This window comes from Podarcis tiliguerta (genome assembly GCF_965153285.1).
Source record: "Podarcis tiliguerta genome assembly, chromosome: 4".
Classification (NCBI taxonomy): Eukaryota; Metazoa; Chordata; class Lepidosauria; order Squamata; family Lacertidae; genus Podarcis; species Podarcis tiliguerta.
This window is the reverse complement of record NC_139537.1, coordinates 14,001,064-14,025,175: the sequence shown is the minus strand read 5'-3', so window position 1 is coordinate 14,025,175 and position 24,112 is coordinate 14,001,064. Positions and strand designations below refer to the sequence as shown.

Below are 24,112 nucleotides of genomic sequence, written 5' to 3'. Positions count from 1 at the left end.
CTGCACACCATTTTTACAAACAAAGAGACTTAGGACAAATCAGGCCCCTTGAGGAGATGCCATCTGTAAGGAAAAGGTTGTGGGTAGCAGTCTGAGGTGGGAGGGAAATCAACAGTCAGGACCGCAGAATGAACCAGGAGGCAGGAGCAAGGAGCAAGACAGAAGCTTATTCAGTTATTTTGTCTGAAGGACAAGCAAAAACGCATGAGGAATCCAAGACCAAAGACCTGCCAAAGATGTCAAATGGAACAGGAAGCCATTTAAAACCCTTTCCTTCCCATGAGGTTCCAGTGGATGGACTGGGCAGTCTGGATGGGCATATCCAGTTCTACATATTTGCCAATCCAGAGAGGACAATGACAGCAGGATTTGCCACACCTCCCCTGCAGGTCTGGTGTGTGAGTCACTAGCCCTGCTACCCCTCAAATCCTTCCCAAAGTGCCCCTCACCCGGAGAGATACTTGATGACAAAGGATGTAGGTACCTGATAAAGAATGATAGAAACAGAGGGCTGATGACAGGCTGAGTACTTTTTCTTCACATGTAGCCTGAAAAAATATACGTTTTCTCTTGCATTGTGCTCAGCCTGTGTCTTAACAAATGTGTCCCCAATCCTCTGGCATTTCAGTGATTTCAGCTATCTCCCTGCTCCTTATTATCTCACCAAATCCAATTCATTTTCAACAGAAATTGCTGGATACCCTGGAACCAAATTGCGCCACCCATTGCAAGCTTGCAGAATGGTTTATACTAAGCCAAGGGCTTAATAAATTGTGTGTGTGTGTTTTACCTCCACTTCTGCAATTTTCACTTGTTACTGAACACACGGTACATGGCATATGATTTCAGAATGAGCACCCTGGGTATTAATTAGTCTGGGATGCTAAAGGGGTCACGGGAAAAGCCCAGTACATCAGTCTTCGCCTGCATTGATTTTTGCTTGCTGTCTAAACATCCGTGACCCTGTGTCACCAAAGACATGAAAGCCTGTCTCTTGAAGCTGGTTCTTTTTCTAAACACCAGGGGCTGATTTGAACAGGGACATTATTATTATTACTACAGTATTGCAACATCCAGCAAGGATGCAACATCTTCATTCAGATACATTGCTCCCTCCCCATCCCCACTGGATTGAATTCACACATTCAGCTGCCATTCCCCGAATGCCTGCCTTTTAACATTGAAAGGGCTCTCACAAAGAAGATGGAGAAAACCTGTTCTCTCCTGGTGCGGAGGGCAGGACCCAAGGGTCAAAATTAGGGGGGGGGGTGTTCAATGGCTGATCTCTGCCTGACACCCTGGAGAGCCACTTCAAATCACGGTCAGTCAAGGATCTGACTCGGATCACATTCACACAATATATTGAGGACACTATGATACAACTTAGACAGCATCTTATAAAGTAGAGACATCACCTTGCCGACAAAGGTCCGTATAGTTAAAGCTATGGTTTTCCCAGTAGTGATGTATGGAAGTGAGAACTGGACCATAAAGAAGGCTGATCGCCGAAGAATTGATGCTTTTGAATTATGGTGCTGGAGGAGACTCTTGAGAGTCCCATGGACTGTAAGAAGATCAAACCTATCCATTCTGAAGGAAATCAGCCCTGAGTGCTTACTGGAAGGACAGATCCTGAAGCTGAGGCTCCAATACTTTGGCCACCTCATGAGAAGAGAAGACTCCCTGGAAAAGACACTGATGTTGGGAAAGATGGAGGGCACAAGGAGAAGGGGACGACAGAGGACGAGATGGTTGGACAGTGTTCTCAAAGCCACTAACACGAGTTTGACCAAACTGCGGAAGGCAGGGGAAGACAGGAGTGCCTGGCGTGCTCTGGTCCATGGGGTCATGAAGAGTCGGATGCGACTAAACGATTAAACAACAACAATGATACAACTTTAAACAGTCATGGCTTCCTGCAAAGAATTTAGTTGTAGTTTGTTAAGGGCGCTGAGAGTTGTTAGAGCTATGATTCTCAGAGTCTTTTAACAATCCCTCTTCTAATGAAACTCAGGGAATTGCAGGGAAGAAGAAGAAGAAGAAGAAGAAGAAGAAGAAGAAGAGGAGGAGGAGGAGGAGGAGGAGGTGGTGGTGGTGGTGGTGGTGGAGGAGGAGTTTGGATTTGATATCCCGCTTAATCACTACCCAAAGGAGTCTCAAAGCGGCTAACAATCTCCTTTCCCTTCCTCCCCCACAACAAACACTCTGTGAGGTGGGTGAGGCTGAGAGACATCAAAGTGTGACTAGCTTAAGGTTACCCAACAGCTGCATGTGGTGGAGCGGGGATGCGAACCCAGTTCACCAGATTATGAGTCCACCGCTCTTAACCACTACACCACACTGGCTCTCGGAGGGGAATTGGGCTGTCCCAATCAAAATGCAGCTCCCTGCGGAACCACCAATGTGTGAGGGTGATGGGGGAATGACAAAGACATTGTGCACATGATGTCAGGAAGAGCAGCAGCCAGGAGGGCTTTGTGAAGCTGGAAAGAGGGGTCTTGGACTCCATCGGGGCATCACACCGCCCTTCCTATATATATTTTTAATGCTAATTTTTATTGAGTTTCCTTTTTATAACACTTAAACACATCCTCATTATCCACTTAAATTCTTTTGCTCTTACAAGCTTTCGACTTCCCTCCCTCCCGCCTCTTGGTTTTCAGAGTTAATCTTTATATCATAGCTTTTGTACATTTTCCAATTTATGTTTCACTCCTTCAAAATATCCCAATTATTCAATAAATATAAAAAGGTAAGAACAGTTATCATTACGAGTCTTCTTACAACCCTGCTAGTGTTGTTTAATTGCTTACAATGGTCCTTCAAATATTGTATAAATTTACTCCAATCTTTTTGGAGCGCTTGGTCTCTCTGGTTCTAAATTCTTCCCGTCAGTTTTGCCCATTTTGCAAAGTCCATCACCTCCTGCCTCCTGTGCTTTTGGGACATCAAAGGTGTTATGTGCTGAAGTTCTCATCCTGGGCCAGCAGGGGGATACTGTAGATAGTTATGCAAATAAGGGATTGAAAGTGACGTTCAGTGATTGGATATTTAGAAAATTGTTACAGTTACCTTGTACTGGAGCTGTATATAAGCAGGCTGACTGAACCCTTCAGTTCAGTTCAGTTCTGGCCTGTGAATAAACAAGAGCTGTTTGAAGAATCGCTGTGTCGTCTGATATGTTCACACACAACTTAACAGAAGGGGGGCTACCCCCAAAATATAGGGGGTGCCAAAAGGGCTCGGCCTCTAGGAGCCAGCACCCCTGGCTCCCAGAATTCCTTGTGGGAAGCCATGATTGTGTAAGGTGGGATAGGGCTTTAAATGTACTGTGTGGTTGTGACCTAAGGCAACTTCCTGTGTCCCTATCATTTCCCAAGCCTACGAAACAATGCCCCTCTTAATGCAATCTGAAAGGACCTTGGAACTTTTGTACACTGGCATCCTGTTGTGAGGTCAAAGGACCGCATGATAGATTTCAGCGCCTGAAGCTTCAGTCATGCGCTATTCTCCATAACTGCTTTTTCATCAAAGGAGGGGAGAAAAGGTTTTCGCACAATGACCCATCATGGGGCTGATGCAAAGGGGGGGGGGGTTGATCCTGTGCCTTTCAGAGCAGCTCGTGCTCAGAAATCAGCAAGAGAAGCTTCTCGTGGCATGTAGGTAAGAAAAAAATCACCTGCACATGTCTGCACATCTCACCAGGGTCACTGGAACACAGCTTACATTGTTGAGTTGAAAAGTTGGCCAGCCAAAATGCATTGGTTCCTTCCTGAAATTTGCTTTCTCTTTCAATCCAGATTTTGCGACTTTGAGCCTACTTTTCTTCAGGAAAAAGGTGCAAAAGCTTTCTGCATTTGCTGTCAATCTTGAATTGGATCCTGCCACTCATGTAAAAGAAAAGCAAAATCCTGAAACTATACTGAGAGAGTAACTGGAATCTGCCACCTGCCTAAAAAAGAAAAAGAAAAGCTGAATTCTGCAGTCGGAATAAATTATGCAAGCAATTTGCATAACTGACCTCACTAGGTATACTTTATTCCACAATTTATTGCTATTTTGAATCATTTATTGTGCAGCTCTGTGGGTCAAATGCACCAATGCACAGAGGTCATTCTTCATGAAATGCCTTCCTTAGTTAGGGCTGCCATGCGGATGTTCCTGGATTTCTTTGCGAATTTCCCCGGTATAGGGAAATAAAAGCAATAATGGGGCTAATGAGTTAGCATTACTCAACCTTTATCAAGGCCTGTAAGGGGAAAAATTGCTCAGATTCGGGCAGATGCAGATGCCACAATTAGAATAGGTCCAGCGAAAGGGTCTAATAAACTGTCTGGTCCATGGGGTCACGAAGAGTCGGACACGACTAAATGACTAAACAACAACAACAACAACAAACTGTCTGTTCCATCCATACAGGATCAGTTTAGATCACTGCAGCCTGGGGATGTGGACAAACTGCTTGAAGAAGTGAAATATACTCAGAGTAGAGCCATCAGTTTCATGGAGTTTATTTCAGTTTGTAATAAAAACAGTCAGTCATGGGGCGTTTCTCTGTGTTCTTCCCACCCAGGCTATATATCCTTTATTCACACCCTCAGTCACACCTGATAGGCTGGTTCAAACTTCCCTTCTGTAGCCGGATTGGACGGCTCCAACAGCCAATCATATTACTACATTCTAAAATCCTACCTGCCTCTTATTAGGATTTAAAGCTCCAGACATAACAAGAAGTACGACCGACCTCCTGCGTCCGTGACCCTTGCCCATCTTGGCTTCTTAAAATTAGCCAGATACTTTAAACCACAGAGCCTAGGACTTGCCGATCAGAAGGTCGGCGGTTCGAATCCCCGCAACGGGGTGAGCTCCTGTTGCTCGGTCCCTGCTCCTGCCAACCTAGCAGTTCGAAAGTATGCAGTGCAAGTAGATAAATAGGTACCACTCTGGCGGGAAGGTAAACGGCGTTTCCGTGCGCTGCTCTGGTTCACCAGAAGCAGCTTAGTCATGCTGGCCACATAACCCAGAAGCTGTACGCCGGCTCCCTTGGCCAATAAAGCGAGATGAGCACCGCAACCCCAGAGTCGGTCACGAATGGACCTAATGGTCAGGGTTCCCTTTACCCTTTACCTTTACTAGAAACCTTTGGACGATACCGTGCTGACTTCACAGTACATGAAATCCTGGAAACTAGTGTTAACGGAGAAGCTAACCGATCAAATAAAAATAGCAAAGGGCCTGAAATTGAAGGACACTTTTTCAATAGATTGGCACCCTTTTATTAAGTACACAGCAGCAGAGGAAAAGGCAGGTCCCCTTTAAAGAATTCTCTGGCTGGGATGATTGTATACTGCAATTAAATGTTGCCACACAGCTGGCAGCACGATGTAGCGAGATTTGCCTCTCTGAGGGTGGGATCCTGCTATTTCATGGTTTTTCTTTAAAATCGGAAAAGAATACATATTTTAAAAACCTAGCCTGCTGCACAAAGGGGATGTTCTGCATTCTTCGTCCACCCACTTTCACCTTTGGCATGTGGGCCCTGGAAGGGGATGAAGTGTTTGGGCTGAAGAAGAAGAAGTAGAAGGTTTAAAGGTTACCTTAAAGTTGGATTTCTCAGGTAGCACATTGAGGATAGAGCGGGGAGGCCTGACAGCACTTGAGATAGATTTGTGCTGAGCCATGACAGGCAGAAGGTAGGCGTCTCTTTGCAAGCGCTGAAGGGCCTGGAGCAGTCGATGTCTCTAATAGCATGCAGTCAGGCAGAGCTAAGACAGCAGGCTGTACAACTAACTGCGGCGTGCGAAGGTTTGAGGAGGACACTGATGGAGGCTGAGGTGCTTAAAAATAGGCTTCGTTTGGGGGATGCATAAAGAGACTGTGCAATTTGAAGGATGTCTGAGCTAGAAGCAGAGAGGCGAGCTCAGAGGTGCCTGCCTGCCTCCTCTTTTGCTGAGCGTACGCATTTCCTCTGCCTCTGGGTCCAGTCCATATTACCTCCCAGAGGGAAGGGGCACCAACTCCAGGGGACCTGGGCACCCACATTTTTGTTGTTGTGGGTGCTCAGCCCAGAGGTGGAGTTACCAGCTCCAGCACCTGGAGCGGCTCACAAGCTGTGCACCTGGGGGAGGGGCCATGGGGGCAGGGCAGTGGCGTAGCATGGGGGGTGCAGGGGGGGCCGGCCGCACTGGGCGCAACATCTGGGGGTTAGGGTTAGGGGGCGCAAATCCACGGGTTAGGGGGCGCAAATCCATGTGTTAGGGGGTGCAAATTACTTGCCTTGCCCCGGGTGCTGACAACCCACGCTACGCCACTGGGGCAGGTGAGCGTCCCAGGGGGTGAGCGGCCTGAGGGGGTGCAATGAGCTGCTAATGGGGGGCGGAATGAGCCACCCATGGTGGGCTGCTTCCTGGGCAGGGGGCAGGGAGCTGCGCCGCTTTGCCAGCAGCCTTGCTCCCTTCCCTCTTCCTTTTGACAGCTTGGGGGAGGCTTACCCCCCCACACAGGAAGCAGCCCAGGAGTTGGGGGCAACTTCCAAGCCTCCCCCAAGCTGTCAGAATGCAGGAGGAAGGGGGGAAGGCAAGGTGGCGCAGCTCCGCCCCTTCTCCAAACAGCTCGGGGTAGACTTGGGAGTTGCGGGTGGGTGGCATGCCGAATGTCACCCCCCTCAGTGATGACACCCAGGGCGGACCGCCCCCACCGCCCCCTTCCTCTGCTCGTGGCTGAGCCCTCATAGCCCGCCATCTTGCACCACCACTGCCACCACCATGACTCCCCGCCACTGCTACCCCCACACACCACCACATGCCACCTTACCTTCTAGAGGCCACAATGGACCCCCACAAGCCTTCCTGTGGCTGCGATGTGCCCCATCGAACCTCCTCCTGCCACATGACATCACACACACATGCTGCATGCATGGTGTCACAGGCTCGTGGCAGGCACCCACAATGCCCCTGCCAGAGGGAGAGGCTAAGGTGAGGGGTGGAGGGCTGCTAAATTTTGATGTCGCAGAAACAGTGGCATAGCTAGCTGCTCTGGTGCCCGGTGCGTTGTGTGTCGGCTGGGAATCCACTTCATTCTGGGGTGCTGCTGGGAGCTCCGCCCCTTCACAGCCCTTCCTGCCTGGCCACGCCCCCATGGTGGCTGCTCTTGCTGCTACTGTTGAGGTTGCAGGGAGCCCGGGATGAGGAGGAGGAGGAGGAGGAAGGAGGCAGAAGGGGGATAGCCGCTCACAGCAATTGACTGGATGGGGCAGGTGCCCTCCAACTTTTCTCCTCCAGCAAACCAGATGGGGCACGCCGCAGAGAGAGAAGGGGGTGGCGTGGGCAAGGGGAGAGAAGATCAAAGAGATGTGGGGTGGAATAGCATTCACAGAGAAACCAAAGATTGGAACTGAGGGAAGTCGGGGGTGGGGGTGGGGGTTTTGTGTGGGAGGGTGGGGGGAGGGAGGAGAATGGGAAAAAAATTAAGGATGACATGTTTTTGGGTAATATGTTTTGTTTAAATCTTTAATAAAAATTATAAAAAAAGAGATGTGGAGTGGGTTCCTCAAGCAACTTCAGTAATAGTTGCAAGGTAGATATAAGAATTAAGATATATTAAGAAAAAGTTTAATTATGATAAAAGTGTGTACAGTGGTACCTCGGGTTACAGACGCTTCAGGTTACAGACTCCGCTAACCCAGAAATAGTACCTCAAGTTTAGAACTTCGCTTCAGGATGAGAACAGATGAGAACAGAAATTGCGCGACGGCAGCAGCGGGAGGCCTGTTAAGAACAGTTTCAGGTTAAGAAAGGATCTCCAGAATGAATTAAGTTCTTAACCCGAGGTACCACTGTATTGGCAATAATATGAAATCGAAATATGGAATAGACAGGAGATTGGGTCTTTAGTGTTAAGACCAATTTATGTTTTATCGTTTGTTAAGAAAATTATGTGTCTATGGTTATTCCTGTGTGTAATTTGGTATTTGTGTTTTCCCTTTCTTCTTTTCTTGTTGTATCAATAAAATAAAATAAAAAAGAGAGATGTGGGGTGGGGAGTGGAGAAGGGAGTGGGGAGAAATCCAAGAGCAAAGTAAGGATGATGACTAGGGGGAAGATGGAAGCAACATGAAGACGGGAGGCGGGCGAGGAGGGATGAAGGGGGATGAAGCCAGAGGAAGAAGAGCCGCCCATGGGGGAGGGGTGAGACAAGGCAGGGGGGCTGCGTGGAGCCTCTCTGCAGCCTCCCCCTCAGCTGTAGGGCGGTTGAGGGAGAGGCAGTAGGCAGGCACTTAGCGCCAGCCACTTTACGTTACGTTTCTGGACTGAACTAAAAAGTTTCGTGAGCCCATTTTTATAAAAAAAACAACACCCTCATATTTTTGTCATTTTGTCACCCCCTCACTGTTCTGCCCGGACACTGAGGTCCAGCGCCAAGGGCCTTCTGGGGGTTCCCTCACTATGAGAAGCCATGTTACAGGGAACCAGGCAGAGGGCCTGCTCAGTGGTGGCACCCGCCCTGTGGAATGCCCTCACACCAGATGTCAAAGAGAAAAATAACTACCAAACTTTTAGAAGACATCTGAAGGCAGCCCAGTTTAGGGAAGCTTTTAATGTTTAATAGCTTATTGTATTTTAGTGTTCTGTTTGGACTGGGTGTCCATCAATATGCAGATGATACCCAGCTCTACCTCTCTTTCAAATAAGAACCAGTGAAGGCAGTGAAGGTCCTGTGTGAGTGCCTGGAGGAGGTTGGAGGATGGATGGCAGCTAATGGATTGAGGTTGAATCCTGACAAGACAGAAGTACTGTTTTGGGGGGACAGGGGGCGGGCTGGTGTGGAGGACTCCCTGGTCCTGAATGGGGTAACTGTGCCCCTGAAGGACCAGGTGCGCAGCCTGGGAGTCATTTTGGACTCACAGCTGTCCATGGAGGCGCAGGTCAATTCTGTATCCAGGGCAGCTGTCTACCAACTTCACCTGGTACACAGGCTGAGACCCTACCAGCCCGCGGACTGTCTTGCCAGAGTGGTGCATGCTCTAGTTATCTCCCGCTTCGACTACTGCAATGCGCTCTACGTGGGGCTACCTTTGAAGGTGACCAGGAAAATACAACTAATCCAGAATGCGGCAGCTAGACTGGTGACTGTGAGCGGCTGCCGAGACCACATAACACCGGTCTTGAAAGACCTACATTGGCTCCCAGTACGTTTCCGAGCACAATTCAAAGTGTTGGTGTTGACCTTTAAAGCCCTAAACAGCCTTGGCCCAGTATACCTGAAGGAGCGTCTCCACTCCCATCGTTCTGCCTGGACACTGAGGTCCAGCGCCGAGGGCCTTCTGGCAGTTCCCTCATTGTGAGAAGCAAAGCTACAGGGAACTAGGCAGAGGGCCTTCTCGCTTGTGGCGCCCGCCCTGTGGACCGCCCTCCCATCAGATGTCAAAGCTATAAACAACTACCTGACATTCAGAAGACATCTTAAGGCAGCCCTGTTTAGGGAAGTTTTTAATGTGTGACATTTTAGTGTATTTTTGGTCTCTGTGGAAGCTTCCCAGAGTGGCTGGGGAAACCTAGCCAGATGGGCGGGGTACAAATAATAAATAATAATAATAATAATAATTATTATTATTATTATTATTACACCCGGGGAGGTCCACACCCCCTGCACCCCCCTTTGCCCCTGTTCACAACGTGCTGCTGAGTCCACGACTGAGGCCTCTTGAACCTTTAGCTACAGCTCTCATTAATCGCTACATCACACCACACAGATTCCCAACGTTTGGTAGGCCTCTGGACATCAAAGCATAACAATAGCACCCTCCAGTTTACCAAGCAGAAAATCGCTGTAGCTTATACACCTTTCGGCTTGCGCGGAAACGAGAGATGGGTTTCAATCCTTGGGAGATAAATCTCTTAAGAGGATCAGAAAACTTAAGGGGTAATGGAAAGCTGGCACGGAAAATAAATGTATCTGCTCCTCCACGAAAACAAAAGTTTTAAATGCAATTATTGCCTTGCCACAGCCTAAATCCCCGACTCCAAGGCAGTGGGTCAAATCTGTTTTCCATTATCTGCTGCACATGTTGATGTTATATATTATAAGCCCTATTATTTAAGTGGCGGCAGAGACAGATTGTAAGTTCTCTTTTCATTCTGGGGGCCCCGCCTCCGCCTGTTTTCTGTGCCACCACAACCTAGAAAGCTTTAGGTTTCGATGGATTTCAAGAACGGGATAATTCACAAATCTCACTACAGGGGAGAGTGCTTTTGGAAAATGAGCTACACGGAAGCAGAGAGGCTGCGAGTTTCATTTCAATGTCAAAAAAGGAGAGGTGTTTGAGTCCATGATGTCTGAAGGAATTGCTTTAAATGTGCACATATTCCAACCATAAGATGTCTGACTTTTTCCACTTCACTAGACAAATAGCAGCTTTGCACAGGGATTTTATATGGGAAAACAAAAACAAGCAGTAGTTATTCTTATTCTGTTATCAAAAAATGCTCGTATTTTAAGACAAGTGTACACTATTTTTTTTATTTTTATTTTATTTCTAGTAGCCAGCCTTTCTAACAAATATTCAGCTAAATTGTTGACATTTTCAAATTTGCATTTGTGTCATTTTTATCCATTAAAAAGATGAACTATTATTCCTTCAGCCTGGGCAAATGCTGTATTTGAGATTTATGACATTTGGTAGTGTATCTTCACCATAAGGTTCCCGTGCAGGTTAGCACAATCAAGTTAACCCTTCGCCATCCAGCTATGGATGGATGAATCTGTTGTTTTCGGTACCTCTCTAGTTCTCGTTTTTCCAGTTTTAAATTCACCTCTCCACTTTTCCACATCAGTTTGTAATTATTACTGCCCCTCCCACCCTGGTCACTTAGTGGTGAGAGATTCCAGGGGTCAAAACTCTTGCCCAGAGTTTGGTTTGCTTTGGAAAAAAGATCAGCATTTGGGTATGTTGCTTTCACTAACGTATGTATTGTTTTGCACATTTCCCCCTATTATAAGTGTGCCCTTTTATACACACTTTCTCTTTTTCTGTGCATTTTTACATACACTTTGCCCTGCTGTATCCATTTTAGTGCCCATTGCTTGGTTAGGCAACTGCATTGCAAAAATTTTTTGGGGGAAACTGACTTTCAAAGAATAATCTTTTTGGCTCACATTTTGATTCAAAAAGTGAAACTTAGGTAGTATCTTATTAAAATGCATGCAAAAGTTGAGTTTCTTTCCCATGCCTAATAATCTCAACAGGGAATATAAAGTATTCCCTTTTGTATTTGCTGCCCCTGGTAACATTTCTGGTGGGTTTTGAGTTGCCCTTGAAATCATTTAACTTCAATTGGATTTGAATCTAAGCATGTAACTGGGGGGGAAAGGAGTAAAAAATTTGATAATCTATAATGAAGGGGTAAGATTATTTATGTTTACACCTATGGGCAGAGCCTACCATGCCTTGTGGGAGACAAATTATAAGCATAAATTGTACAGTCATCTAACAAACTGAGATGGATCCAAGAAGTTTAGAATTATTGCCAGCTTTTTTTAAAAAAGAAAACTTAAAAATATTGGGGCATAAATGGAAAATGAAGGGTATAAATAGCAGTATCCCAGTAAAGCATATGAGATGGGACTGCTCCATAAGCTAATATTTCAAGGTGTTCATAGGGTGGAGATGTCACATTGGCAAAAGATGGGCAGCGTGATCAATATTTGGCAAGCAATGCCAAAAACATGTTGAAGTAGATTGTGCAATAAATATGCACTTTTAGGTAATTCACATGCAGAGAGACCATAAATCAGACCAACACATCTTGTGAACCACGAGGGTAAATGAAGCCGTACTCCACAACCCACCATTTTTGAAGTCCCAGATGTGAGAAATACTAAATCAGTCCATTTCCTGGTAGGCTTTCATATACAGAGAGTCAGTTCCATTCAGCTTAGCTGCAGGTTCTACAGGCCTGAATAAGCATAAGCTGCAGATCTTTGCTGAACTTTTTCCTTTCAGCTCTGGGGAGATGAGCAAACATTTTCCTGAAGTTGCTCCAACGCACCAATTCTGGCAACTCTTTCGCAGCCTGGTTGAGAGTGGGAGCCCTCAGCTGCTGGCATGTGCCATTCTTTTCTCTCCACACTCTTCCAGAGTGAAGGCAAGAAGCACTGTCATAATAATAATAATAATAATAATAATAATAATAATAATAATAATTTATTATTTGTACCCCACCCATCTGGCTGGGTTCCCCCAGCCACTCTGGGCGGCTTCCACAAAGACCAAAAATACACTAAGATGTCACACATTAAAAACTTCCCTGAACAGGTCTGCCTTAAGTTGTCTTCTGAATGTCAGGTAGTTGTTTATCTCTTTGACATCTGATGGGAGGGCGTTCCACAGGGCGGGCGCCACTACCGAGAAGGCCCTCTGCCTGGTTCCCTGTAGCTTTGCTTCTCGCAATGAGGGAACCGCCAGAAGGCCCTCGGCGCTGGACCTCAGCGTCCGGGCAGAATGATGGGGATGGAGACGCTCCTTCAGGTATACAGGACCGAGACCATTTAGGTCTTTACAGGTCAGCACCAACACTTTGAATTGTGTTTGGAAACATACTGGGAGCCAATGTAGGTCTTTCAAGACTGGTGTTATGTGGTCTCGGCAGCCGCCCCCCAGTCACCAGTCTAGCTGCCACATTCTGGATTAGTTGTAGTTTCTGGGTCACCTTCAAAGGTAGCCCCACGTAGAGCGCACAGCAGTAGTCCAAGCGGGAGATAACTAGAGCATGCACCACTCTGGCGAGACAGTCCTCTGATCCTCACTCTGATATGGCTTCGTGATGGTATCACATGACATCAGGAGTGATGGTCAAGGCTTCCTGCCCTCACCCTAGGGCTTTGTAAGGAGGGAAAGGATTACAGTGGCATCTGCCAACAACTGGAAGCACAGCCATCATAGTTCGCACACACTGATTGTATCCTTACCCATCAGATTGCCAAGATGCACTTTCACAATTGTGTATGTTTTGAAAAGAATGATGAACTTGCATATCTACAGTTTGTCTCAGCACAAACATCAATATGATGCTTGAAAAAAATCCATCATAGAGGCATACAATAAAATCAAACAGCTCAAACATTCAGGAAATTCCTCCTAATGTGTAGTCCAATCCATTGATTCAAGTCCTACACGGAGCAACAGGAGACAAATCTATAACGATGCAATTACACCACTGTATCCAATGATCTGTGGGATGCAGAAGCAGTCAAGTACAACATTTTCCTGATGCCTAGAGTGGATGCACAGGGGGATGTGGCTTCCTGTCATACCTCTTCTGGAGCCTCCTTCCCTTGTGTGTGACCAGGTAGATGGGCGTGACCCTAGCAGACCCTGTGAAAGGGAAAGCCACACAGTCATCTTCCCTTTTTCCCTTTTCTCCTTTCAGAGTCCTCTTCTGGCTCTTATCCAGCACATGGCTCATCCTTACAGAGGATGGAAACCACAAGGTAGAAAGTCTGAGGCATAGCTCAGACTTCTTTTCTCTGCAAATGTAACTGTAACCACAAGATAAAGCCTGCCTTCAGATTACTGCTGTGAACTGAATGTAAACTTTACTCTTACTTTTAAAGAAGACTGTCGTGTTGTTATTATTTTAAGAGGGAAATAAAAGGGGAAACTTACCAGGACCAATCCAGACTGGATTGCTTAATTTAAATGATTCTAATGAATCCATCAAAGGGACACGGGTGGTGCTGTGGGTTAAACCACAGAGCTAGGACTTGCTGATCAGAAGTTTGGCGGTTCAAATCCCTGTGATGGGGTGAGCTCCTGTTGCTCGGTCCCTGCTCCTGCCAACCTAGCAGTTCGAAAGCACGTCAAAGTGCAAGAAGATAAATAGGTACCACTCCGGCGGGAAGGTAAACGGCGTTTCCGTGCACTGCTCTGGTTCACCAGGAGTGGCTTGGTCATGCTGGCCACATGACCTGGAAGATGTATGCCGGCTCCCTTGGCCAATAAAGCGAGATGAGTGCCGCAACCCCAGAGTCGGCCATGACTGGACCTAATGGTCAGGGGTCCCTTTACCTTTTACCTTTACCTAATGAATCCATCAATGTGCTCTGCTGTTGCTCACTAGCATGAGTGAGGAGGGATAATATTTAATCAATATATCCTCTCCTACCTTCCACATGATCAAGAAAGTAGTTTCTGCACTTCTTGTAGAGGGAAGTGAGGGGTAGACAGGGCTCATCAACCTGGGTAGGTAGCCCACCTAGGAGAAGGAAAACTCTGATCCTAAACCTCCGCTGCCTTGCAGCATATCTACGGGAGAAGAAATGGCTAAGGAGTAAAGCCTACACAAATCGAGAGCGGGGTCCCTAAGGCAGTTGAATGCTGCCTTATACGCTTTCGCCCCCGCAGCTCCTGCAGCTAAGCTGTTGCCAGACACATTGCTCTGCTTTCCTTTGGACCACATGAGTGAGGATGAGAGTGGTTTATTGTCGTCTTGGCAGCCCAGGACCTCCGTACACACTGCCCAGGCTTGAGCACAAGGGAGGTCACATCAATGTTGCAAACACAATGGTTTGACCATCAGACCAGTGGTGGCACACTTCAGTCTATCAAGACAGACGGGCGCCAACAACAACACTGCTGTAATGCTAGCAGCACTAAGGACAGCTTGGGTATTGGGATGTGAACATATCAAACATGTGTTCTTGTGATCAACCCCCCCCCCCCGACAATATACTGGATGCAGTTACTCCTTGATGTAGTCCTGAAATTCTAAGGCTAAGATTAGAAAACAGTTTATGTTTCTCGAATACGGCCCATTCACGCCCACCTCAAGCCACTTATGACGTCATGGTTTTGGACTCTAAGGGCATTTTCATAAGGCATGAATAATCCCTGCTGTTAAGAGGAGTTAGAATCCAGCTGAGAGTACACAAAGCGTTAGGCCTACCTGAAGTAGCATTTTGAATCTCAGCCTCTCCATACATTCTTGCCAGTTGTGATTCTTACATGGCTACTGCTTGGTCATGATCTACGGCCTCTTATGCAGCTGCATGAAGATGTTTCAATTTGTGCAGGAGGAACCGTGGCATCGGTTATTTGGGCAATTACACCCCATGAAATCAGAGCAATATGTTTCTGGTTTACAGGCTTCCTTGTACTATTAATTACCAGGACGCATTGGGCTGGATCCAGAGATCCACAAGTGGAAGGTTTTCATATCATCTTCTTTGACGATTACTCATAGCTGAGTAAGATTGTCTTCCATAAACACAGTTTTAACAATGAGTCCGTAAGTGACTGTGGAGGCCAATTCTGGATCCACACGTCCTTCCACAGTGGGGACATTGGTTTCCGGGCGGGAGTTGATCACGGTGTGGATTTGCCAAGCGTGCCTTCCTCTTAGCATGTTTCTCCCTTGCGTCCTGAATTTGAGTGTCTTCAATGCCCATGACACCTTTGGTAAAGGCTGTTCTCCAACTGGAGCACCCGCAGGCCAGTGTTTCCCACTTGTGGTGTTTATACTACATTTCCCCCCAATTTTGGTGTTTATACTACATTTTAAAAAATGATATATCTTAATCAGCCAAGATACAAGCAAGCTTTTGCCCATGTATACAACCCTTTTGCTCCTCTGTCACAGTGTGGCTTCATTCAACCAAGATGTTTCTACTTAACAGTCATTTTGCATTTTGTCAGAAATGGTTTCCAAAGCAAGCCAGGATCTTTACACCAGCTCTATTTGCCCATGGCATGGGCTTTAGCTTGCATTGTGAGAAGGATAGGAAGCAAGCACACTAGACAAACCAACCTCCTTTTTCCCCCTCTTAACTTCACCACTGCCATCTCTTAGTTTTTCTCTGGCTGCCTCCACTAAACAACCCTTAAACAATTTGGATTTCAACTGGCCCAACCTACTCCCAAGACTAGGTAGAGTAGGGCAGCAGGTAGATGTGGAGTGAATAAAACAGCTTCAGATGAATTCCCTCCCTCCACGCCCCCCACCAAAAATAAGCTTTTCCTGAAGGATTTAATAAGATAACATTTTTTTGATACAATAGTTTTAGGAACAGAATTGGACAAAATGACAGGAAGGATTCGAAACCTGCGGGACCAGAGATTTACAGAAGATTGGAAGAAGTATATGAATTATCTGAAGAGCAATTGGTAATCAACAAATTACGCTAGTAGGACTACAAGAAGTTTTGTAAGGAGAAATATACGAAGTGTTACAAAGTAGAAAAAGATAGAGATATTGGTTATGAGATTGAAATGTAATAGGGAAAATAAGAAATGCATGCTAAGAGATTAGATTGGAAAATTTTCAGACAGGACTGATGGAAGTAAAAAAAATGAATAAGATGTAAAAGTATGTTTAATTACTGTTGAAAATGATATGTTAAAAAACTAACTATATATATATATATATATATATATATATATATATATATACACACACACACACACACACACAATAGTTTTAGGAAGGGAAGTCAATTTTGCAGTTTGAGTAATTACTCATGAGATTGAATTGAAAAACTAAACAGTGAAAAATGCATTCAGCTATACCTCTTCTATGCTGCTGCCTTAACCAAGCCAATTATCAATTTCCATCCATCAGTTCAGCTTTCGGGTCCATGGTCCTCTCCTGGTTTCTTCCTCCTGCAGTGTCCAGCAATTCTCTAACACTTCCCAGTATTTCTGTTCTTATAAAGTATGCCAGCCCCTTTCCTCTCTGGCAGATTTCCAGCTCCAACACTTCAAGTTTCTGACTATACAACCTTGTCATTAGGCACCTACTTACTAGCTTAAACAATCTCCATCCCAAACTTTAGCCAGTCAGGAAAAGGATAGAGTTAGGTTTTTATTGCTCCTTAACAGTCAGGTTCCTAGGATGGACCTTTGACCTTCTTCTGAACTACTTCCTGAGCAAAGCATACCCTTCTGCTTTGATGCTTCCGGTATACTTGAGCCTTCTGCACACCAAAATCAACCGTTTTACAAGCAGAACCCATGCCCCAAAGTCTATTCTTTCACACAAGGATCTTGCACTAAATCAGGAAAATCCCTTCCTGAAAAAGAAGAACTCCTTTGAAGTCAACCTTGAAAGCTTTATTTGGGGGCAGGTGTAATATTTGTGCACACAACTGTCACACAATAGGAAGCAGAAAGAAAAATGGTTTACCTTCCAAAGTATTCCTGAAGCTGAAATTGGCCATTTTGTCCATGGTCCCTGCTTCATATTGGGTCAGGCTTAAGCAGAACTCGACCTCTTCTGAAGATGGAAGCCTGGGAGTTCTCCCTTTGTCGTGGTTCCCGGGATTTCGAAGCACAGGACCTTCGGTGGTGCCATTGCAGAGCTCTTGGCGGCTGTTGTACTCTTCTGAATGGCTGCAAATCACCTACGAGATACACATATAGTATTGCAACTGGAGCATTGAGAAGTAAAGTTGCTTTTAGAAGTTCTGATGCTCCATTTCAGTTAAGGAGATTTGTGCATGTAATCAAAGCTACCCAAACCTTATATACTGGATCTGTGGGCCAAAAAAAATCAGATCCAGATCAAATTATGAATGCTATCCATTTGCACCAAATTTATTCGATTTGTAACCCAACTTTTGAAGACATTCTGATTGGCAAATAGTGTAGGATAGGAACAGTATAGAAATGATACCCTACGTACAACAGTGTACAACAGTACACTGAATGTACACTATCATGCAAGTGAGTACACTCTCTAAATGCATATTATGGACAAACACTAATGAGAATTGTAGGCTGCAGATTACCAGGCATCATTTATTGAGAGGGTATTTGGTGTATAATCCATACTTGCATTTACCAAGGAGACTGGGGGAGAGACTGGAGGAGAAAAAAGAATTAAGTGCATACATGATAGCCATTTCCACATATCTAAATGACTGTGACATATAAGATGGAGCAAGTTTGTTTTCTCCTGCTCTGGAGGGTAAGAGTCGAACCAATGGCTTCAAGTTAGAAGAAAGGAGATTCCAATTAAAGATCAGGAAAGATTTTCTGATGGTTAGAAGTCAGAGCTGTTTGGCAGTAGAATTGACTCCCTCAGAAAGTGGTGGGCTCTCCTTTGGAGGTTTTTAAGGGGAGGTTGGAGGGTCATCTGTCATGGATGCTTTAGCTGAGATTCCTGCATTGCAGGGGGTTGGACCGAATGACCTTTGGTGGTCCCTTCCAACTCTATGATTCTATGCACTGGGCTAGACCTGTGGCTAACATAATTCACTTCCCCTTATCTGTCATTGACCATCACCAGATGCTTCCACCGACATGCAAGAACCTCAGGACAGGCAGATGTGAGATAATCTACTCTTTTAAAATCTCACCATAATCCATATTCAGTCAGAGGTTTTAGCTCTGAAGCAGGAGAATTCTTAATTCCTTCCCAAAGTGCATCATTACACGGCTTGGTTCTGGACAGATACATTTGTGTCCCTGCCCCCCCCTCCCCTCGCCAATATGGATCTCCAATCCCGGCAGGAATTTGACAGCATCGTTAGCTTTTGTCTCACCATGGAAACACATTCTGCTGTTTCATTACACATGAAGCGAAAGGGCATTTCCTTCGATCAGATTCGAAATCTGCAACTTTTTCAACAGCAACAAGGATCTGCTTGTCCTTCCCATAACTTCCTGCCGCGACACACTTTCGTATCTTGTGGAATTTTGTGAAAGAAGTAATTCTTAAAATACCTGCTCTTCACAAGGCGGGTTAGTTCATGTCCTGGTATGATCACCTCTTTGAAATTCTGTTTTATTCACCCGTAAAAAAGGAGATACTTAGACACCGGAAACTGAATGAACAAATGAACAATGGATCAGATGCCATCTCACACGTTAACTCAGAAATGGAGGGGGCAGGGCTGGGCACATCTGAACAACAGACAGGTGCAAACCTAAATGTCCCTAATTTTATCCTACATTAAATCTCAGAACTGAACAAGCGTGAATTGAGCTTAACAGAGCCGATTTCTTTCACACATGGCATCTACTTATCCATAATTGTGCAATGAGGCAGTCCAGAGGTGGGACAGTTATTCCCCATAAGTGGAGGGTGCAGTTTCAATCCCACCTGCCAGCCTCATGCATGGGGATACATGCCTCCAACTAAAGAATCCTTATGTATTGTGTCTCAACTGCAAAGAATGCATTCAGAATTAGAGCTGTACCTGTTTTAAAATGACTGTGGACATGCCCACAAGGTGGGGATAGATACGCCCAGTAGCTAATTGTTTTTGCCAGAAGCTGAACTGCAGCAGAGCAGATACAGCGCTGCATATGCTGAATACACATCTAGATGCTCCAAGTGTCCCTATTTTCCAGGGACAGTCCCGGATTTACAGAAGCCGTCCCAGTTTCTGATTTGATCCTGGAATGTCCCACTTTTCCTTAGGATGTTCCTATTTTCATCAGAGAAATGTTGGAGGGTATGGAGTTATGTGACCCCCGAGACAAAGAGATAAGTAACTATACAACCTTTAAAAGACACCTGAAAGCAGCCCTGTGTAGTTTTATTATACAGTGGTACCTCGGGTTAAGAACTTAATTCGTTCTGGAGGTCCGTTCTTAACCTGAAACTGTTCTTAACCTGAGGTACCACTTTAGCTAACAGGGCCTCCCGCTACCACCGCACCGCCGGAGCACGATTTCTGTTCTCATCCTGAAGCAAAGTTCTTAACCCAAGGTACTATTTCTGGGTTAGCGGAGTCTGTAACCTGAAGCATCTGTAACCCAGAATACCACTGTATATGTTGGAAGCTCCTCAGAGTGGCTGGGGCAACCCAATCAGATGGGCAGGGTATAAATTAAAAAAAATGATGGTGGTGGTGATGGTGATTGAATAGGATGTCCCTATTTTTATTGGAGAAATGCTGGAGGATTTGTAATTGGCTGCCAATTAGCTCCTGGGCTATGATTAAAGTGCTGTCTTTTTGCAGATAAAGCCCTATACAGCTTGGGACCAGGAAGCCTGAAAGATCCTCACTCCTTATGCACCCGGTCGACTGCTGCACTCTGCCAGAAGGTCCACAATGTAGGAATCAGGCCTTGAGTGTAGTGGCCTCTACCTTTTGGAATTTCCTCCCCTTGAATATTAGACAGGCATGTTAGGAGTTCAGCCTACACTCGAGTAGGACCCTGGCAGAGACACATGCCCGACTGGCATGTTCTCTCTCTCCTGGTCCTTCGTTCAGGAGCTTCATTAGTTTTCTTCAGCCCGAACATCACAGCGACCGATGCCAACACACATTGGCACACTTAGGGATCCGCAGAGTCTTTGCAGCTTGCGTAACAGACCTCAGCAACTCAGCATTTTGGCTAATCTACTTTATTTACATATAAACACACACGGATCACTGCAACATGGCTCCCTCTCTCTCTAGCATCAGACAGCAAAGAGAAGAAAAACAAAGGACAATAGTCCCACTTCACGGAACACAGTAACACAAACATCCTGTCTCCGTCACTTCCCACTTTGTGGAGTCAAAACATACACCGTCAAGTGATGGACAAAAATCCCATGACTGCAATTATGGAGCAGGAATTCTAACAAGGCACAGTCCCTGTTATTTTCCTGGTGCCTACTGAAGACCTTCCTCTTTCAAACAGCCTTCTTTTGGATGGGGGGTAGAGAACCAATGGTGAATCTAAACTGGAATTGTATTTAATATGTTTTAATAGTTTCATCATTTTTTTGTTTTCTGCCCTGGGCTCCGTTGGAAGAAAGGGCAGGACATAAATTTCAAAAATAAAAAATCAATAAAATAAGCGCAAAGAATATCAATCCCCCTCCCCTTCTACCCTCACAACCCCCGCTATGATCGCGGCTTTATGTAACACATCGTGTATATGAAAATAACTATCTTCCTGCCGTTGCGAGATATTTTCCTATCACATCTACTTGTGATTGAAAATGATGTGTTGTGGGTTTTTAGTATCTTGGAAGACAGAAACAGGATTCAAGATGATCTTGACAGGTTGAGAAACTGGGCCAAAAGCTAAGAGAAATGAATTTCAGCAGAAGCAAATGTTAAGTTTTGCATTTAGGTGGGTGTGCGGGTGGTGCTGTGGAATTAGATATACAAATATAGGATGAAGCTTGGCTTCACAGCAGTATTTGTGAAAAAGAATACAGGGGTTTTGGTAGACGACAAGCCAAGTGTGAATTAGCGGTGGGAAAAGGGCTCATGCAATTCTAGGTTGCACCGACAGAAATATATTACTTTGTTCAATGTTAGCCCTACTCACAGTTGACTAGGGATGTTGGAGAATTTTGATGGAAGCAAAAGTGGACACTGCTAGTGTTCACTTATTTGTCCCATTTCTGGAACAGAAATCAGTCCAGCAATTAATTGTTGTCATACACGGTTGTGGTGGTTTTCAGTCCAAAAATGATGCACAATTGATTACTCCCCACCCACAATTTAAATGACATTTCCTTTGCACTGAAATAGAGGCCATACACATTAAGATGAAAGGTATACATCATTATGATATAAGCATAACTTACGTATAGTACAGTACTCATTTTAGGTTAAATAGCAGACAGTGAGATGGAAAACATAATATTCAGCAGGCACCGAACTGCAGCAGAAAAGAAACAGTGCTGATTGTGATGAAGACAGATTGGAATAGAAATCACTGCCTTCTTGCTCCCGTAGAGCAGACCCATTGAAATGAATGGACATTACTCAGGTTTCTTAATTTCAATGGGTTGCACTCACTGTGGTGCTAAGCAGATTTTATCTTGAGGAGCGGAATAATCTCTCCCTCTGCTGTCCCTGCCTGGCACCTAAATCTGTTTTGGGTTTTCCCCCATCCCCCCCGAGAAGATTTGGGGATGGCAAACATGGAGGGAGAAGAGGGGGGAAATCCCCTTGCACTAGCATGTAAATATAGTTGAGGCTACCCTGAGTGGACAAACCTAGACAGCATCTTAAAAAGCAGAGACATCACCTTGCCAACAAAGGTCCGTATAGTTAAAGCTATGGTTTTCCCAGTAGTGATGTATGGAAGTGAGAGCTGGACCATAAAGAAGGCTGATTGCTGAAGAATTGATGCTTTTGAATTATGGTGCTGGAAGAGATTCTTGAGAGTCCCATGGACTGAAAGAAGATCAAACCTATCCATTCTTAAGGAAATCAGCCCTGAGTGCTCACTGGAAGGACAGTTCCTGAAGCTGAGGCTCCAGTACTTTGGCCACATCATGAGAAGAGAAGACTCCCTGGAAAAAACCCTGATGCTGGGAAAGATTGAGGGCACAAGGAGAAGGGGACGACAGAGGACGAGATGGTTGGACAGTGTTCTCGAAGCGACCAGCATGAGTTTGACCAAACTGCGGAAGGCAGTGGAAGACAGGAGTGCCTGCCGTGCTCTGGTCCATGGGGTCACAAAGAGTCGGACATGACTAAACAGAAGAAGGTACGTCTTCACACAGTGCTAGTTAAACTATGGAACTTATTCCTCCAAGATGTTTGATAACCAGCAACTTGGATGGTGTTAAAAAAAATGACAAATTGATGGAGGAAAAAAGTTTCAATAGCTGCTAACCGTGATGGCTTTGTTCTATCTCAACTGTCAGAGACAGTTTCTGAATCACAGTTGCTGGACACCATGGGAGGAGGAGGGGAAAGAAGAGTTTGGATTTGATATCCCGCTTTATCACTACCCAATGGAGTCTCAAAGCGGCTAACATTCTCCTTTCCCTTCCTCCCCTACAACAAACACTCTGTGAGGTGAGTGAGGCTGAGAGACTTCAGAGAAGTGTGACTAGCCCAAGGTCACCCAGCAGCTGCATGTGGAGGAGCAGGGAAGCGAACCCGGTTCACCAGATTACGAGTCCACCGCTCTTAACCACTACACCACACTGGCACTCCGTTCCCATTTTTGGGCTTCCCAGAGGCAACAGATTGGCCACTGTGAGCACAGTGGACTGGACAAGAAGGGCCTGAACCAGCAGGGCTTTTCTTATGTTCTTAGAAATCACAACATTGGAACTCAGGGTGGTATTCAACTAAGCTTTAGTAGGAGCAGACCCACTGAAATTAATGGGTCAAATGTCATCATGTCCGTTCATGTCAATGTTGAAGTCAGAGTAGCAAAATCGCAGCTAAGAAGCTCAAATGACTGAAACCCTTCTTTGGACATGAAGCCAATGTCCAGACTTTAACATTCAAAAACTTTACTTGCAGAAACTTATAGTTATGGAAGAATTAAAACATAATATTTACAGTCATATGCTTCTCCAAGCATGGGCTTATAATTTTTTCTTCTAACTTCCAAACAACTGTATTTCCCTGTTTCCAGAGCTCAGCACTTTCAGCCTTCTGTATCTCAGAAAGGCCATGCCTTGCAGCTCCTATGAGAGATTCCACTTTTATCTTCTTCTCCAGCTTTGCTCTCTTTCTTCCAAGCAGAGAAGAAGCACTCTGACACTCTGTTCAACTTAGCAGTGTTCACAGTGGGTTCTAAACCACAGCCATCTTGCTTCACATAAAATGGAGTCTCTCCTTCACATCTCCCATGTGACCAACATTAACCAGCCACATGAGAACTGCTAAAGAACTCTCTGGAATTCATTTACCAACCAATCAAATTTAAACACATGGTAATACATACAAGCATTTGCAATTTCGGTGAGAAAATTGAGTAAAGCATAATTGAATACCTATTCACTCAGTGGCAGAGCACACGTTTTGCATGGGAGAAAGGCATAGGTTCAATTGTTGATGTCTGCAAGCAGAGGTGGGGAAGACTCCTGCTTTGAGAGCCTCTTCCTCTCAATGTCTCCTGAGGTAGATGGACCAGCGGTCTGACTCTGGTATATAATGCCGCTTCCTTTGTTCCTATTCTAGTGTCATTGTCAGAATCCTTGCAGGGAAGCAATTCAAAATCTGGCCTTTGATTCATGTTGGTATGACAACAGTGTTTCTCCCCAGCACCTCTCGGTACCTCTAAAGAAACACCCACCCCGACTTCTCTTCTAACCTTTCTATAACCATGTTTTCTTCTCTATAAATAAAGTATAGATATGCAAACATTTCACACCCATTTAAAGGCATTCAACCAATGTATGAAATCAATTCTAAT

General features: G+C 45.3%; 1 protein-coding gene across 1 annotated transcript in view; it reads right to left on the bottom strand.

Annotated features, from left to right (window-relative positions):
* TYR (tyrosinase) overlaps positions 1-24,112 on the bottom strand; it is a 57,515-nt gene that overhangs the window by 20,474 nt on the left and 12,929 nt on the right. The window contains exon 2 of the mRNA XM_083436559.1: positions 17,178-17,394. Within this exon, the coding sequence (XP_083292685.1) occupies positions 17,178-17,394 (217 nt within the window). The remainder of the gene's footprint in view (positions 1-17,177; positions 17,395-24,112) is intronic.